Source organism: Arabidopsis lyrata (assembly GCF_000004255.2).
Source record: "Arabidopsis lyrata subsp. lyrata unplaced genomic scaffold ARALYscaffold_7, whole genome shotgun sequence".
Lineage (NCBI taxonomy): Eukaryota > Viridiplantae > Streptophyta > Magnoliopsida > Brassicales > Brassicaceae > Arabidopsis > Arabidopsis lyrata.
Window position 1 is genome coordinate 18,305,832 of NW_003302549.1, and position 17,422 is coordinate 18,323,253.

General features: G+C 33.5%; 2 protein-coding genes and 1 pseudogene across 2 annotated transcripts; all 3 read left to right on the plus strand.

Annotated features, from left to right (window-relative positions):
- The first annotated feature begins 1,483 nt into the window (after positions 1–1,483).
- Positions 1,484–5,608, plus strand: LOC9304492 (CCR4-NOT transcription complex subunit 10-B). The gene is made up of 6 exons (XM_021017360.1): positions 1,484–1,803; positions 2,264–2,350; positions 2,568–2,684; positions 2,780–2,866; positions 2,946–3,017; positions 3,477–5,608. The coding sequence occupies exons 1-6, from the start codon at positions 1,615–1,617 to the stop codon at positions 5,286–5,288; spliced, it is 2,364 nt and encodes a 787-aa protein (XP_020873019.1). The 5' UTR covers positions 1,484–1,614; the 3' UTR covers positions 5,289–5,608.
- Positions 5,609–7,017: 1,409 nt separating this feature from the next.
- Positions 7,018–8,883, plus strand: LOC110226522 (annotated as a pseudogene).
- Positions 8,884–9,559: 676 nt separating this feature from the next.
- On the plus strand, positions 9,560–12,151 carry LOC9304493 (uncharacterized membrane protein C776.05). The gene is made up of 8 exons (XM_002868375.2): positions 9,560–9,748; positions 9,827–9,946; positions 10,036–10,093; positions 10,184–10,284; positions 10,377–10,472; positions 10,566–10,659; positions 10,961–11,198; positions 11,625–12,151. The coding sequence occupies exons 1-8, from the start codon at positions 9,656–9,658 to the stop codon at positions 11,962–11,964; spliced, it is 1,140 nt and encodes a 379-aa protein (XP_002868421.1). The 5' UTR covers positions 9,560–9,655; the 3' UTR covers positions 11,965–12,151.
- Positions 12,152–17,422: the final 5,271 nt, after the last annotated feature.

Sequence of the window (17,422 nt, forward strand, 5' to 3'; positions counted from 1 at the left end):
TTCTTCCTCTTCCTCATCATCGAGGTACTTGTGGTTTGAAACTCTGATTGCTGGATTATTGATGACCCTAGTTCTGTTATTGCTAATTTATGTTTTTTTTTTTTGTTTGTTATTGTGTAGTTAATAAAATTAGATCCATCTTATGTAGTTACAATTTTTATGGTTACATTTATTTTTGACTCGAAATATCAATTTATACATTTTCATGTATAAATCTGATTATTTATATATCTAAGATCCTAATATTTCTTCATTATCATGACTACATACAACAATAATATAGGATATTATGATATAGTGATATATAATTATGTTACTTGTGTGGTTTGAAACTTGTCTAACTTAATTATAAATAAAAAAAAAAAATTTCTCTGTGTACTCTCCTTATCTAATACTCCGGCCACATCATAATAAGCTCATGATTAAATACTGGATTGACATAATTTGAACAAGATCTGAAGAGATTTCATATGAAAAGAAGAAAAAGAAAGCAAAAATTAAAGAGTCATTTATCAGCACTTTTAGAGCTTCTACTATTGGATATAGTCATATAAAATAAATATTCGTGTCTTGAATTATGTCTAACATCTTAAAAACCCATTACTTGAAAAAACTTGCATGTCAATGTTACCAACTTACCAGAAGACACAAAAATGAAAAGAGAGATGGTCATATGATAAGTCGTATGTGAACCATAAAACGTAATAATGAGAAAAAAGTCAAGATAAAATTATTAAATTAATAAGATGTTAGGGAGCAAACAACTAAACTACAACACAAATATATTTTGAGTAATTAGTGACCATTGATATAAAAATTTTTTTAGTAAATTAAGAAGAGTAAAATGAAAGTAGTGCTTGATTTATTAATATAATTTTATAATTTTCATATTTTAAAGAAATAAGTTAAGAGTAGGATTTAATGCAATAGATAACTTTTTTTTTTTTTTTGCTATTTTTTATTTAAATAATGTAAAATGACACATGTCATTTGCTTGTGTGATGATGTGGCACTCATATGGAGAGAGTTGACCAACTTTCATATATATGATTTATTTTTATGAAATTAAATATGAAAAACCCACGTGTAGCGTGGATTCAAAAACTAGTATATAATATGTATAATTATAATAAATGTACCATTAACCTATGAAATAGAAAATGTAAAACCTATATTATTTGTTTAGTGGATACATGACAAATGCTAAAATAATGATGTGTTACTCATATTGAAAGAGTTGACCAACTTTCATATGATTTCACTATAAAAAAGTATAGTCTTCAATTACAATTTTACATAATCAAAAGAAATTATGCCAATGCATACCCAAAACCGTTTTACAGTTAGCTAATTCATACCCGGACTAAAAACTTTTGGTCAAAACCTGCATTAACCAGGGCAGACAAAGTGTCAATCTTGAAGGCCCAACTCGGCCCAAATAGGCCCAATACCTTTCTCCTCCTTTTTCATGTCTGCGCGTGGATATTCTCTGAAAAGTGTATCTCCTCTCTCGCCTCTCTCTACTCCTCTAATAAAATTCACTTTGCTAGGGTTTTCGATTTTGTGTATTTCACAATTCACAAAACCCAAAAATCTGGGTTAAACAATTTGGTTATGGATTCTCGAGATTCGTTATCATCCGACGCCGCTAGAGATTCGTCGTCACTCTCCGAAGACGCAGCTGTTCTCTCTGTTACCTCTGCACTCGCTAAAACCGCTCTTTCCTATTTCCAATCTGGAAAATTCGAAGAGTGTTTCGACATTTTGATTCAGCTTGATCAAAAGAAACATAACGATCCCAAGGTTCAGTTTTTTCTTCTTCTTCTTCTTTGGATTCAATAGTTTCGCTTGAAGTTTGGATTTGCCTTTAAGTAATTCTACCAGTTTTGATTCTTACATGTTTAGATCGATACTTAGAATAATCAAGTTTAAGTTTGACTTGATATACATTTTACTAAGTTTAGATCTGACTTGTCCAAAGTTATTGATTTTGTTTCTCTTTGAGTAGTTTTACTCTATTGCGAAGTTGAGATAGGGTTTTTGTATGCATCAGATTTGTAGAGGAAAGTCTTCATTTTTCAGTGATTGGACCTTTGATTGCCTAGATTTAGAACTACTTTACAAAGAATGTTGAGCTACTTTCACCTTCCTAGGTTTGAATGTTTATAACATTACAATTATGCGGCACTATATCATTTGACTTTGTTAATTATTTTTCCAGAAACCCATGGTTTATGAATTGTTTTTGTTATTGATCAAGCAGGTTCTACACAATATGGCAATTGCTGAGTATTTCAAGGATGGTTGCTCGAATTCCGAGAAACTGTTGCAAGGGCTTAACCGTGTCAAGGTATGAGCCATCTATCTATAATTTACATCAAATCTTCTTCTGCATTTTTGCTGTCCATGAGAATGATTTCAAATTGGAGTTCTCGTTTTTCTATCTTGTATCTTCTCTAGAGTCTAGACTGCTGGACCAGGACATTAGGGAAAATATACTGGAGAAAGTAATGTTATTATTAGTCTTTATGTATGACATGGTTTCTTCTTCTCTTCTATTTCTTCAGAAACAGAGTGAAGAACTTGCTTCTGCAGCAAGAGACCAATTGGAAGCTGCAAACCCTGGAACTAACGCATCTGTGCCAAAGGATCATTTTGATAGTACAGTAACAACTCTCAACATTGTATGTTCTCATGTATTCCCATGGTTTTTTTGAGTCTCAGCTATGCCATTCGCATTTGTCAAGGTTAAGTATTGATGTATATTGGTCTCCTGCAGGCAGTTACCTGGTTTCATCTGCATGACTATTCAAAATCTTTTTCCATTCTAGAACCCTTGTTTCAAAATATTCAGCGGCTAGACGAGGTATGTATCCATCTTTTTGTTGTATTTTGTTAAACCCGTCCTACTGCCTCTAAGTAGACAACTTGCTATTTATATGCAGACAATCGCACTTCAAATCTGCTTCTTGTTGCTGGATATTGCACTGGCTTGTCGTGATGCTGTAAATTTTTTGGTAAGTGTTGTCACTGGTCTCAAAGTCTTGAAATATAGTCCAACTGATCTCTTTTGCTAGTGGAAAATTCAACCAATATCCATGGGGCTGTTAGTTAAGTTTCTTCAAATGAAATGTAGTGCCTTTTGTCGCTGAATTTTAAATATGTCTGCAAGATTCTATTCTTGTCATGAAGAACAAATATGATATATCTATAACATGCCTTGCTAAATTGAAAACCAGCTGGTGTCCAATTTTTTTTCTAGAATACATGTAATCGGGGAAATATAATTCTACGCAGCTATAATCTGATAGGGAATGTTGGACTTTCAGTTTATTGCGAGGAAATGGATTTTCGCTTGAATGATATACCGTGACACCCCTGAATGACTTTTTGAATTGATAAGTTAGTATTCTCATTGCATGGAGTCTCTCTCTAGATGTTTCCTTCTCTCTGTATCTTACTAGTATTATTTACAGGCTGTGTTTGACTATATGGAGAAAGCTTTTGGTGTTGGTTTTGGAAGTCACGAAGAAAATGGAAGCACAATGCAACTTTCTTCAAATCAGGTTTCCAAGACATCTTCTCTCCTGAGCAGCTCGGTGGCGTCAGATACTTTGAAGTCCGAGTTAACAGCCGCTGAAAGTAGTCTGTGTGAGGAAACTCTAGACTATGACAATGTGCTAGCAGAATTTGAGGCAGAGAAACGAATGAAGCCAGTTGGCCATATTCCGGCAAACAATCTTCTCAAGACATTAAGCGAAAGGACGTTCTCGAATGCTGATCTGAAGCTTGAGTTGCAGCTTTACAAGGTCAGGTTTTTGCTTCTTACCAGAAACTTGAAAATGGCGAAGCGTGAAGTCAAACATGCAATGAACATTGCTCAAAAAAGGGACTCTTCTATGGCTCTCCTCTTGAAATCCCAGCTTGAGTATGCTCATGGGAATCATCCAAAGGCTATAAAGCTTTTGGTTGTCTCCGGTATTCATAAAGAAGCAGGGACTTCAGGAATCTTCAAAAACAACCTTGGTTGCATATACTATCAGCTTGGAAATTATCAAGCTTCCTCTGTGTTATTCTTAAAAGCTCTAAGGAGCTGTTCATCACTTAGAAGAAACGAGAAACCAGTGAAGCCGTTTTCTCTCTCACAGGATAAGTCTTTGTTGATCATATACAACTGCGGGTTGGTTTATTTGGCTTTGGGGAAGCCTCTACTTGCTGCTCAATGTTTCCAGAAGGCAAGCGTAGTTTTCTGGAGACAACCCCTCATTTGGCTCCGTTTAGCTGAATGCTGTATGATGGCTTTACGAAAGGGTCTTTTGGAAGAGCGAACCACTTCTTTGGATAGATCAGAAATCAGAGTCAGTGTAGTTGGGAAAGGGAATCGGAGACAACTTATGATTGAAGAAAATGGATATGTTGAACTTGCTGGCAATACTCAATTGTCAAAGCTTTCATTACCACTAGCTCGGGTCTGTCTCTCAAATGGTATATATCTGCTCAATGAGTCTCTCTCGAATGATTCTAAATCAGATCTTGGATCAACATTCTCTGTGGGGATGAATGAGACCAAAGAAGCATCATCCTCTGATCATGAGGAAGCTAACACGAACTCAGACTTGAAAGAGGCAAAAGGAGGAATGAGCCAGGACATAATTCAAAACTCACTCTCGGCTTTCAAGGATATGTGTAGTAAAGAAAAGCAGTTGATGCAACAGGCTCTTTTTGCCAATATGGCATACGTAGAATTGGAGTTGGAGAATCCTGTCAAAGCCTTGTCAGCTGCTACTTCACTCTTGCAACTTCCAGATTGTTCAAAGATTTATGTTTTCCTAGGCCATATCTATGCAGCTGAGGCCCTCTGCTTGCTCAATCGACCGATTGAAGCTGGCGCACATTTATCTGCCTATTTAGTCGGACAGGATGATTTCAGACTGCCATACGCGCAAGAAGACTTTGACCAGTGGTGGAAGCACACAAGCTCTGATTGTGAAGAGACTTTGGATCCGTCCACAGGAAATGCCCGGGAATCTGTTTTCCTTAAGCCAGAAGAAGCTCGTGGAGCACTTTTCGCAGACCTTGCTGCGCTGCTTGCCACACAAGGACATCACGACCAGGCAAAACCTTTGATTACACACGCATTAACTCTCTTACCGAACAATGTACAAGCTACAGTTACAGCAGTCTACATCGATCTCATGTTGGGTAGGTCGCAAGATGCCCTTGCTCGGTTAAAACAGTGTACCCGTGTGAGCTTTGTTCCAGGCAGACTGGAAGTGAGAGCCTCATAGAAGATTTGTACTCTAATCGGTATGGTTTGTTTTTTTTTTAAATTCAAGCTTTAGAAATTAGTTGGTTCTATAAATATCAGAGAATAAGCTTTTGTACAAGTTTTTTTTTTTTTTTTGTTTCATTTTTAATTTCTTTTATTAGTACTGTGGGATGATATTTGCATTCTTGACTTAGATTTTGGGTCGTCTGAGGGTTAGTCGATTTCTTGTTCAGGAACAAGATAAGATTGGTAGAAAAAAACACAAGTTTTTGTACTTTGTTTTAAATCTTGTTTCAGAACAGACCCTTTAAATTCAATTTACCTTGGTTTATTTTATTTTATTAAGGCTTTAGTAGATTTGAAACTTCATCCAAAAGCAAAGCTATAGCTTTTGGAACATGTGAAACCCTAGTTTTGAACTCGTAAAACCTTGTTCGGAAGTTATACTGCAGCATTCTTTTTATTTATTTATACAAAGTCTATAATTTTCTCTTTTTAATACAAATATGCAATTAATCAAAATGTTTCTTTAATTATAATAATAATAACTAGACTCAGACCCGCACATACGTGCGGGATTTCATATTTTAAGATATGTGTTGTATAACATATGTAGTCAATACGTTTGTTTTTATGTGGTATGTAACTAATTTTTTTTTCTTTTGGGGATCAGAAAATAGAATAGATAACTTAAATGTATTATCAAATTTTCTGTGTTTTAAATAAAATTTGGTACAGAAATTTGTTTTATGTTTGATTGGTTTTAAATTTTGAATAGAAAGATAAGTAAGTAATTAGTAATTTTGTTTTGGTGAATAATTGGATAGCTTTGTTTGGTTTTGGTGAATTATTTGGAAAGTTGCAGACTTGTTGTGAAATATTTGTAATATTGAATATTGATTATGATTTTTTATAGAATATTATAGTTTTTAAAAATATAAAATAATTAAATTGGTAATGCAAAATTATTGTTTGTAACTTGATACATTGATAATAAATATATACGTTTGACCCAAACCAAAAATATAGTGGCCCATGACTGAATCCAGAAGTTTTTTAATTTTGGCCCGAAATACATTGAGACCCACTTAATAATACTCTTTACATCGATCCATCTATTCGTTTCTTTTATTTTATTAAATATATTACTGATTTTTTTTTCTTTTTGGACAGAATAATGTCGAGACAACATTGTCTTATTAGTGAGATTAAACACCAAACCCTAAAAATCTCAGACTATTGTTCGATCTGAGAATCAATTACGAAATACTCTTATAATCAAGCTTTTCGTCGCTGTTTATCAAGTTTCCATCGCAGATTCTGAATTCTAGAAAGAGGTAAGGTTTTTATTGATTCAGTTTTAGAGAACTATTTTTTTGGTCAATTTGTCGATTCGATTTCCAATTTGTGAAATTCTATGTTTGAACAGAGACCTTTGGCGATAAATGTGAAGAACCCGAGCTTGTATGAGTAAGTATTGCATATTATATAATGAAATTTTGATTTCAATAATTTTTATAAACAAATCCCAAATTGATTTACTGTATTTTTGGAATTTAACCAGTAAATCAATCTATCTACATAAATCTTCAAAGCCATGGGTTAATAGATTTCAAAATTAGTTTGTATATAGATTTTGTTTCCTGAAATTTCACTCAGCTCCTCCTTCCTGGTTTCCACAATCGCCTTGTATGTCTCTATTACTTTCTCTAATAACCTTTTTCTTCATGCATCTTTATCAGCAATTCATGTTTCTCTTTCGATTTCTTCATGTATAAACTTTCCTTTTTTTCCTACTGGGTTTTAATTTGGGGATTTTACCCTCAAATCTATTAAAGGGTTTAAGCAATTGTTGTTTTTATCTCTCAAAATCACTTCTTTGTGGCTCTAAGAGTCCTGAGATTACCATTTTTAACATCACAATTACCACTTTTTGCCAATCATTACAGGCCGTACCTCAAAAGTTTTCAACACATTGCAAAAGGAGCTACCTCAGATTGTGACTCTCAAAAGTTCAAGTGGCGCTACATATAGTGTGAGAGTAGATGAAGATGATGAAAAGACATTGGGTGGGACAAGTTTGTGAAAGATCATTCGCTAGAGGAGAATGATTGGTCTTCAAGTTCCATGGACTGTCTGAGTTTGAAGTGCTGGTTTACGATGGACAGACTTTATGTGAGAAACCCACTTCTTATTTCGTCAGGAAATGTGGTCATGCAGAGAAGACGAAAGGTATTGATTTTAATGCAACATCTTCGAGATCTACTAAGAGATTTAACCCTTCTGATGTTGAAACTACACCAAACCAACAACTTGTTATATCTCCGGTTGATAATGAGCTAGAAGACCTCGTTGACATTGATGTTGATATTGATATGTGATACAACGCTAGATCCGCTTCTTGTAGTATCTCAGACCGGTTATGAGCAAGAAGAACATAATAACTTTGACATTGATACAGCATCTGCCCAGCTTCCTGTAAATGAAAGGCTTGATGTCAGCAAGATCGGTGAATGCTTGCTCAACTGCCAATTTCTTAGAGAGATCGTGAAGAGAAAAGGTGAAAGCTTTAAAAGGTGAGTTCAATAGGATTCTTTACTCTATATTTATAGTAATCCAAAGTCGCCTATAATTTTATTAGGGTTTACAGAATTATCGCGAAAGAGGATAATTTCGAATTAGAATCTTTAAGGTATATGCTTGATTTGTGGCGATTTTCTGCATAGCTATTATGATTTTTTTGGGTAGAATTTAAAACTGAATATGGATTTGAAGAGATTTTGTGATTTTAAATAAAAACTAATAAAGAAAATCTAATATCGAAGAATTAGTTATCTTTCAATATAGGGAATATGTGGGATTGAGTTTGCATAGATTTATCCGTGACATGCTTTTTTAAATTCGCATTTATAGTTTTAGTTGTTATGGAATGATTTTTGAAGCAATTGAATCTAATTTTTCAAAACTTTAATTGCTAACATATTCTCGATTAAGAATAGGTAAGGAATATGCTTGATTTGTTACTATATGAATATATATATATATATATATATATATATATATATATTTAGTTTTTTGAGTAAAATTCATAAATGAATATTTCAATAAACGGATTTTGTTAATTGTGGTAATAACTAATAAATGAAATCGAATATAAATCAATAAGTTTTCTTTTAATCATTGGAATTTATGGGATTGGGTTGTTATAGAAATAAAAGAGTAGTGATTTTCTAATCCGAATAAATAGATTTGCTTGTTATGTTAATGTATCTAAATGTATTGAATCTGATTATTATTTTCTTTAATTACTGTAGATTTGAATCATAAACGCAAGACGGCAAGAGCTTCATATCGGGCCTATTGATCGTAAGCCCAATAAGATCATTTCTCATTCAAATCGTAAGCCCAATAGGATCATTTCTCATTTAAATCGGGTCCGCGTGTTTTTACGAATGCAGATCCGACTAGAGGATCCAAAATCCGCGTCCCAGTTCGATCCTATTGTCCATTATACCCTTCGCCAAAAACTTTTTTGTAGTCGTAGAATCAAAAATTTTTAATGGCATCATTTGTAATTCTTTACCCTTTATAAGGTTATTTATTATTTAATGTTTTCTAATTAATAATATAGATGTAGAAAAGAGATACAAACAATATAATACGTGTACGCTAGGAAATTTCTCGACCCGCGTTAAAAGAGGGTCCTAGAAGTTTCAACTTCGACACGTGGCTCCTTCTCGGTCTATCTTCTTGAAGTCATACAAATTAGTTAATTTTTATAATCACTAAAGGCATATTAATTAATTCCCTTTTTTGTCGGCAATTAATTAATTAATTCCCTTTAAAGAATAATGTTCCATTGGATTCCCAAGATAAAACATAAATCCAAAGGGATTTATATAAATTAATAGATTGTTAATTTATGGGTAAAATATCACTAACTAATACTTCCTCCGTTTCAGTTTAGTTGTCGTTTTAGGATTAAAATTTTGTTTCATAATAGTTGTCGTTTTAGGTTTTCAATGCAAATGTTTGGTGAAAATTCATGTTTTGTCCTTAATGTTTTAATGTTTTGACCAATGAAAAAATTATAAAATATATTAATAAAGGTTAAAACAAAAAATTTAATGATTTTCTTAATTTGTGTACGAAAATCTTAAACGACAACTAAAACGAAACGGAGGGAATAGTAGTAATAAATTGAAAAGATCTTTAAAAGTTAAAGAGTGTAAATAAATAATGATTTTTGGGTATATTTACGGTCATTTTCCTTCACCCTTTTTTATTCCGCATAAAGTAAAATATCCTGAAAACGGAAAAATTCAAGTGTTTTCAGATTCTCCTCTAAAAACGACAAAAGCTTGTACAAGAAATCTGACCACAATAATGGCGAATGACGAAGAACTCTCTGAAGATTCAAACTCCAATGGACTAGACTCTTTTGATGCTGTTAAACAACGTTTCAAGGATCGATCAAAGGTACATCAGATTCGATTTCACCATTTTGATTTTTCTCTTTTGGTTTTTGACTTCTTTGCCAATTTTTGATTTTGACAGAAAGTTGTTCAGACAAGAGAGTTATTGTCTAAACAAGCGGTACAAACACGTGAGATCTTGTCTAAACAAGCCGTTAAGATCGCTAAACAAGCCGAAGAACATGAGAGATTCATCAATAAGGTTTTTTTCTTGATTCGTTTATTTAACGAAAATCATGTTTTGATTTTTTAGTTCTTTCGTTTGAGAATGTTTGTTCATTATTGTGAAAGGTGACACATCTCGTTGGAGTGCTTGGATTTGGAGGTTTTTGTTTCCTACTTGGTGCAAGTGAGTTCAACAAAATGTGATTATTTTTTTATTTTTTTATGTTTTGTTCACAGAAGTTGTTGATATTATTGATTGTTTTTTTGTTCGCAGGACCTCAGGACATTCCTTTAGTTTACTGTTTCTTCTATGTGATCTTTGTTCCTCTTCGATGGATATATTACCGGTTTAAGAAATGGCATTATTATCTTCTGGTAATGTCTCTTCTTATACACACACCCTTTTGAGGTTTTGGTATAAAGAAATAGCATTTTGATTCTTGTTAAAACAATTGTGTATGTGATAGGACTTTTGCTACTACGCCAACACAATCTTCTTGGTTGATCTTCTTTTGTATCCTAAGAATGAAAAGCTTTTCATGGTTTGCTTTTCCTTTGCAGAGGTATGCTTTTTAATTACGTGAACACATGTATATGAGTCTTTGTGTGTGTTGGTTTATCAATTGGTTGTGTCTTGTGCTGCGGTTTATTTGTAGGGACCGTTGGCGTGGGCAATTATTGTCTGGCGTTGCAGCTTGGTTTTTAGTTCGCTGGATAAGATTGTTAGTGTTCTTATACATCTCTTACCTGGTGAGTTATATAATCTTTTTGTTACTCTCGGTGTTGACAAAGAAATGTTGGAGATTCATATTGCTAAATTTGATGGCGTTGATTCAAAATATTGGATCTTAGTTTTTTTTTATTCCCCTCTCAATCTTGTTTAGGAGTTAGTATCCTCTACTTAGAATAGATGTAATCACATGGTTCTCTGTTGCATACCCTGGATAAGATTTGATTATGCAGTAAAAGCCATGAATAGAGCAGATGATTTATTGAAGCTTATGCTCTCTCTCCTGGATTATTTAGTCTTGCAATGACTTTTTGGTTTCAGGGCTCGTGTTCTTCACGATTAGGTGGTGGAATCCAGCGACCTTTGCAGCTATGCACCCTGTAGGCACTGATCGTAGGGTTTCATGGCCTTATGTTGAAGACAAAGCTTACCTATTTACATGGCTGTTTCTTATACCCTTGGTCGTTTATACCCTTTGGCAAGTGCTCTATTTTCTAATCGTCAATGTCCTGCGTAGGCAGAGACTCCTAAGAGATCCTGAAGTTATGACTTCTTACAGGTATCATCCCTGCTACATCCCTACTGGTCTACTCCGTATGTTAATGCTGTCCTCATAGTTGAATGAATGATCAATTACTCGAAATATTATAGGTCCGAACGTCCAGTAGCTCCTTCGTCTAGTTAATATTATTGCATTGGGAAATATTGCTTCTCCGTCTCTAATTAGTAATATCGTGGAATAGCGGAATTGTGGAAATGGGAAAGATTATCTGAATAATCGCTTGATTCTTTTGTTTGTCATTAATAGTAAATCTAAACACAACAATTCTAATCAAATTGTTTATGTGTTGAAAAATGGTAACATGTATCACACCGTTGTTAATTTGCTATTCCGTGAATGTTTCATGGCTACAGCCACAAAACAATGTAATGTGTTCTTACTATAGACTGAACCTGTCCTGATGGAATCCTCTGGTCTGTGCAGAGAGCTGTCGAAGAAAGCTGAAAAAGCAAACAATAAGTTGTGGCAGCTGAGCGGTCTACTAGGGGATCAGAACCGTATATGGATGTACATCCTATTCCAGGCCATCTTCACGGTTGCAACCATGGCATTGACCGTACCGATCTTCGTATCTTATAGACTTCATGTGATCTTTCAGATCCTAAAGATTTCTGCGGCAGTGTGGAACGGAGGGAGCTTTTTACTAGAGGTAATGCCACGGCAAGTGATCCAGAAAGAGAAGAAGAAAGCAGAGATGCAGCCGATAGAGGAGCAGATACCACACCATGAACCTGTGTCACCTCCAAAATCTACTGAAACATGATGGTTATAACAGAAAGGTACATGTAAAATAAAGTTTTCAAAGGTGAATCATGATTGGTCTTTTTTTTGTTCCTCATGTTTTGTTCTATAACTGTTTGTTTCTCTTGTTGGTATACATCATTCTAAAAGCTTAATGTGAATGATCTTGTAGTTACCTTTTCTAAAGAAACTTGATATTTCCTTTTTAACCAAAGTTTTGTTCCTGTTTCGTTAGGACATTCTACATGAAAAAACTATATTTGTAACGCGTTTGCGAGAAAGGAAAATCTTCCTATTTCAGCAAAGTAGATTGGGATTAAGTTCTCCTTTAGATGCAAAGGATTAGAGCTGAGACGCACATTTTGTTTTCTATTTCTGCTGTACAAAACAACCATTACTATAGATCATAAATTTATTATCAACGATCAAAGTATAATGGCAATGGTGATGGATGTATATCTTCTCTTTCTTTTGCTTTTAGAGGTATGTTAAATCTAACCATACAAAAGCTCGAACATGTGGTTACCAGCCGCGGAATAAACTTAATAAGTGGGCCGATAGCATTATGAAATTCATCATGTACAATACGACAATTGTTCAGTCTCTAATTAGAATCTTGAGTATCTCTAAAGGTCAGTAGCTGATCTCACCGGTCGGGACCCGTACCGCCTTCCCACCACCGTACCTGCAGATGCACTAACATGGAGCCTAAAGCAATTCGTTCTTACCAACGACGACTTCCACCGAACCAGCCTGGGAATCCACCAACAACATGATCATTTGGAGAGCTTTGATCGAGCTAGAAACCATCACTATCGACCCCAATTTGAAGATGATCGAGACAATCCACCCGGAGAGAGAGACGCATCGTACCGGCCCGTTACTCACCAGAACCAAGTTCTCTTGAAGAATTCTACACAAGACCGTCAACTTGAGCTCGGCCAAGGAATTCACTCAAAAACCAACCATGAAGAAGCTTTAACTCTCATGGTTCCAATCATGATCCAGATTCTCCATTCCTCCTTAATAATCTTAGACGTCCATTCCTTGAAGAAAAACACCTAAGCTGCGACTTAACTCTCGACGCCATCACCGAAGATCCTCCATTAAAGCCTAACGGCTAGAATCATCACGCTCCTCTCTTTATTTCGCATCATTCAGTTTCTTTTTCTAAGTTTTAGACCGTTGTTGCACTTTTCTATTTAAGCTCTTTGTTTCTCTACTTTGTATTCACGCTTTGATCAATTGAAATTCAGTTTGTTTTTGCTTCAATACTTTGTGTCTTGAATAGCGCTGGCTCAAACATATGCTAGGCCCTGGGAAAAAAAAAATGGACCCCTAGTATATTGAAAAAAATAATATTTACAAGAATAAAACACAAAGAAAACATCATTTAAAAAAAATAAAGCTAACAAGATCATTTTACAAAAGAGATTTGGCCCAATAAATCAATAGATTTTTTGGAATTATTGGTCTAGAGTAAATCAACATCTAACTTGGGCCCAACAACCTGAGTTCGATTTTCCCTGAAAACAAAAACACATTTGTTTGGGAAGTCTGTCAGTTGGGCCTTGGCTCAATTGGTTTACCTGGTAGCTAGAAATACAGGCGGCCTAACTACCCCCTGGCACTTAGTTGGAAGGCATTATAAACTCAGGATAGGCAGAGTGGTAGCCCGTAAGGGCCTAACCGTTAACACGGTGGACCAGTCCACTATGTAGCACCTCGGTGCGTTCCTACCGGGGCCGACCGGATAGCCGATAGGGTTTATAAAAAAAAAAAAAAAACTTGGGCCCAACAAATTTTTAAGAAGAAGAATTACGTTATGCTTAAAAAGAATGCAAATATATATGTGCCTTTCTTTTTAATAATAATTTTCTTTTTTTGTTATACTCGCACATATTTTTTTTTTTTTGTTATGTTATTGTGAGGGCCCTTTTTGTTTGTGGGCCCCTGGTGATTGTCCAGCTCGCCCCCATGTTAAGCCGGCACTGGTCTTGAATCAAATATGTTCTTCCGAGTTCTAAGTGTTTGTGGAATCAAACCACTTAGGTTTCGTGTAGAGTCTTACATCTCTCGTGAGGAATAGCCCTTGAGATTTATTCCCTAACCCCTGATGTTTTTGGAATCAAATACTCCTCATCTAACGCTTCCGTCAATCGCTTCTAAGCCTTGAACCCGTGAGCTTTGTCTTGGTGGAATCCGGGACGTGTATCACCTTTAGAAGATAAATTAAATCATGAATGTTTTACCTTTTCATGTACTAATCCATCTATTTCACATGAAATGAATGGAATAAGATTTTTGATTATATAATCTATCCATAAATTTACTTACCAATTAATTAGGTCGCATTAAAATATACATATGCCAAATACCGCACTGAACAGAAAAAAAAATCAGAAAATCAGTGTAAATATTGTTGGTGTGTCCTTGACTACAATGTTTTTGGAAACATTATCTTGAATTCTTGATCATGTGTTTAGTCGTTTTTATCATATCCGAGTTTTCGACGATATCGAAATTCATGATGGTGCTTTGAGAATAACACTTGGCATATTTCTCACTAACGCTAGTATCATTATTTTTTGTTCTTTCAATGAAAAACTTAATTTTATTAATAGAATTTCTCGAAATGCGCTTAAGACCTGGACATGACGACGATCTATATTTACTGAACTGAGAAAAAATTGCCAACCCTGTTAAGGAGGTTGAGGTTGGACTTGCGTGGTGGTCGAAAGCAGCGATTCCGATCCACTAGCACGGCGAATACAAGACCATTTCTTTGTGACATTCACTATCAATAGGTTTGAGTTGACCATTCGGTTTCAGTCCCTGAATGCTAATTAACAGTTTTAAATTCTAATAATTTGCTATAAACTTTTGAGACTGTCTACATGGGATTTTAAACGATCAATCGCGATTAACTATCTCGCTAATTAACATTTTTATTGATTTTAGTTATTTTCTATATTAAGTTTTTTGCAAAAAGGAAATACCAAATCATACCAAATACTTAGTTGAATATCTCATATAAATTTTAATATTTTATATATGTTAATAATTAGAAAAAAACGATTTTAGTACACAAGAAATCACATTACTCAAAAACTAAAGTAGCCTTAAAAAACAGTAAGTAAAAAAACTTAAGAAAAGTAATGCAGATAATATTAGTACCTAGGAAAATTCTCATTTATGGTCAAGAATATCACTATTGATAGAGCTAATACCAACCATTTTTAACCTAGATCAACAATATCAATAATTCCGGTTTAATATCAATAACTATCATCAATACTTGAGCATTGAAGAGCTAACCTAGCCAATTGAGATCGATAACCAATTTGATTACCAAATTTAGAGTTTGCTGATGAATTTAGGCACGATAATTGGTTAGTATAATATTGATGACACATGTAATCTCAAACTCGGCAAAATTATATTGGAAGAAACCTAAATCATATGCCTACATCTATACTAGTATTTGAAGTACATTTGTTAGCGGATGGTTTAAATTGTTATCCGACAAATTTGGTACCCAATCCGATAAGAAATTTCCTTCATAAATCTTACACCGGATATTTCATATTTTTTTTAGATCGAGTCAAAACATATCCAAAATTATGAACCGGATATTCTATATTTAAAAATATAGATATTTAGAAGATTTGGTTAAGGTTTAGAAATACAGTTGGCTAAACGTTACATAATTCATATTTGTTACTTTATATAATAACGAGTATATGTTGAAATTGGCTAACAGTTATATAGTTCAAGTTTATTATTTGAAATTTATGTGTGTTTGGGTTGAAAAGTGCAGGGGGTCAGAGTTTGGATTGAAAAAATCCGCATGAAAATAGTTGGGGTTGATTTTGGCCGTTTTCTCGTTCTCCTATCACCTTTGTTTGAACATTTTTTTAACTATTTTGACTTATCATATAATACATAAAGTAAAAAAAATCTCAATTTTTAAAACGAATATATATTACTCAATTGATTAAAAAGGTGTGTGCTCAACGTCCCATATCGACTAAAATATTTTTATATTGATTCAGAATCATATTATAAATAAGATAAAAATCAATCTAAATCCGAATGAACAAGAAGCTCAACTTAATAAGCATCCAAGTTTAAAATTATATATTGTTTCATTCGGATTTTTAGTTTAACTGCTTAATTTTATCGGAAATATTAAGATTTAAACTTTTAAAATTTTTTAAATAATATATTTCATATATTAAAAATAAAAAAAAATTTATAATATTATGAATATTTGAACATATATAAACAGTTATTATAACACCAGACGGATCATATTGCTAGACAGGGTTATATAACGGGAAATGTTTTTAAGAAGTTTTAAATATTATAATTCATATATTTAAAATCAATAAAAAGTTTATAATATTAAGAACATTTGAACATATATAAAGAGGTAAAATAACATGGGACAATTATATTGCAGGACGTGGTTATATTGTAGGACGGGATTATATGACGGGACAAGTTTGAATAAAAAAAATCATTAACTCGATGCTTCAATACAGGTTAAATCTTCATTCTATTACTTTTTTAACACCACCAATATTAGACATATGTAATGATCCTGATTAAAATAAAATTATATAAAACAAAAATTGTCTTATGGTATACAGTTACTTAATAACAAATGTAAACTATAAAATATAAATTTCTTATAAAAATGATACAATTTGTAAATTTTTATATATAATATATACCATTAAATTTTAAAAATTATTAATAAAAAAAAAACAATTCGTCCCGCAGTATACAATATGTTAAAATCTAGTTTTATATTAGTATTTATTAAACAACAACCCTTTCATGCTAACTATTAATTAATACATATGTTATTAGATATCAGATGTAATCTGTTTACCACGATGTAGGCATCACACATTTCATACTCTCTGAAAAACAGAAAAATTCTCTTAATTCATGTTCGTCAATAGTTCTACTGGAATTGTGTATCAACCATCAATAATAAGCACGATATTATCAATGTCTTGAAAATGATTGCGTAATCAAAAATTATCATATCCACGACTGTAAACTAATCAAAATTATCGGTGGACTGTTCGAGTCCAAATAAACAAGAAAAAAAATATTGGAAACATCATGAAATGTATCTTCTCGTGCATAAAAATGATTTATTTAATAAATTAATAATACACTGTCAAAAGAAACATTTGTTGTTACCAAAAGATCTAGATGCACAAATCCGAAACTATGATTACAAGAAATGACTATCATTAAAGTCTTATATTTCCTTCACACTACTGTGTTGCCACTTCAAAAGGTTTCTAGAGCCATTATAGTGAAAAGGCTTACTAATCACATATGCACCATGTTTCTCCACTTGTTCTTAAGCTATGAGGAATTACGTGTCTTGTGGAATATACCTCTTCGCATCTCCAAAATCTTCCTCCAAAATATGTTTTTAGTGATTGTAGCTGAAA

Excerpts from the sequence above, each read along its gene's own strand:
- LOC9304493 (XM_002868375.2), top strand. The coding sequence starts at position 9,656 with ATGGCGAATGACGAAGAACTCTCTGAAGATTCAAACTCCAATGGACTA. Across the intron at positions 9,947-10,035 it reads ATGAGAGATTCATCAATAAG|GTGACACATCTCGTTGGAGT; the intron begins GTTTTTTTCTTG and ends TTATTGTGAAAG. Across the intron at positions 10,660-10,960 it reads TCTTATACATCTCTTACCTG|GGCTCGTGTTCTTCACGATT; the intron begins GTGAGTTATATA and ends TTTTGGTTTCAG.
- LOC9304492 (XM_021017360.1), top strand. The coding sequence starts at position 1,615 with ATGGATTCTCGAGATTCGTTATCATCCGACGCCGCTAGAGATTCGTCG. Across the intron at positions 1,804-2,263 it reads AGAAACATAACGATCCCAAG|GTTCTACACAATATGGCAAT; the intron begins GTTCAGTTTTTT and ends TTGATCAAGCAG. Across the intron at positions 2,867-2,945 it reads ATATTCAGCGGCTAGACGAG|ACAATCGCACTTCAAATCTG; the intron begins GTATGTATCCAT and ends ATTTATATGCAG.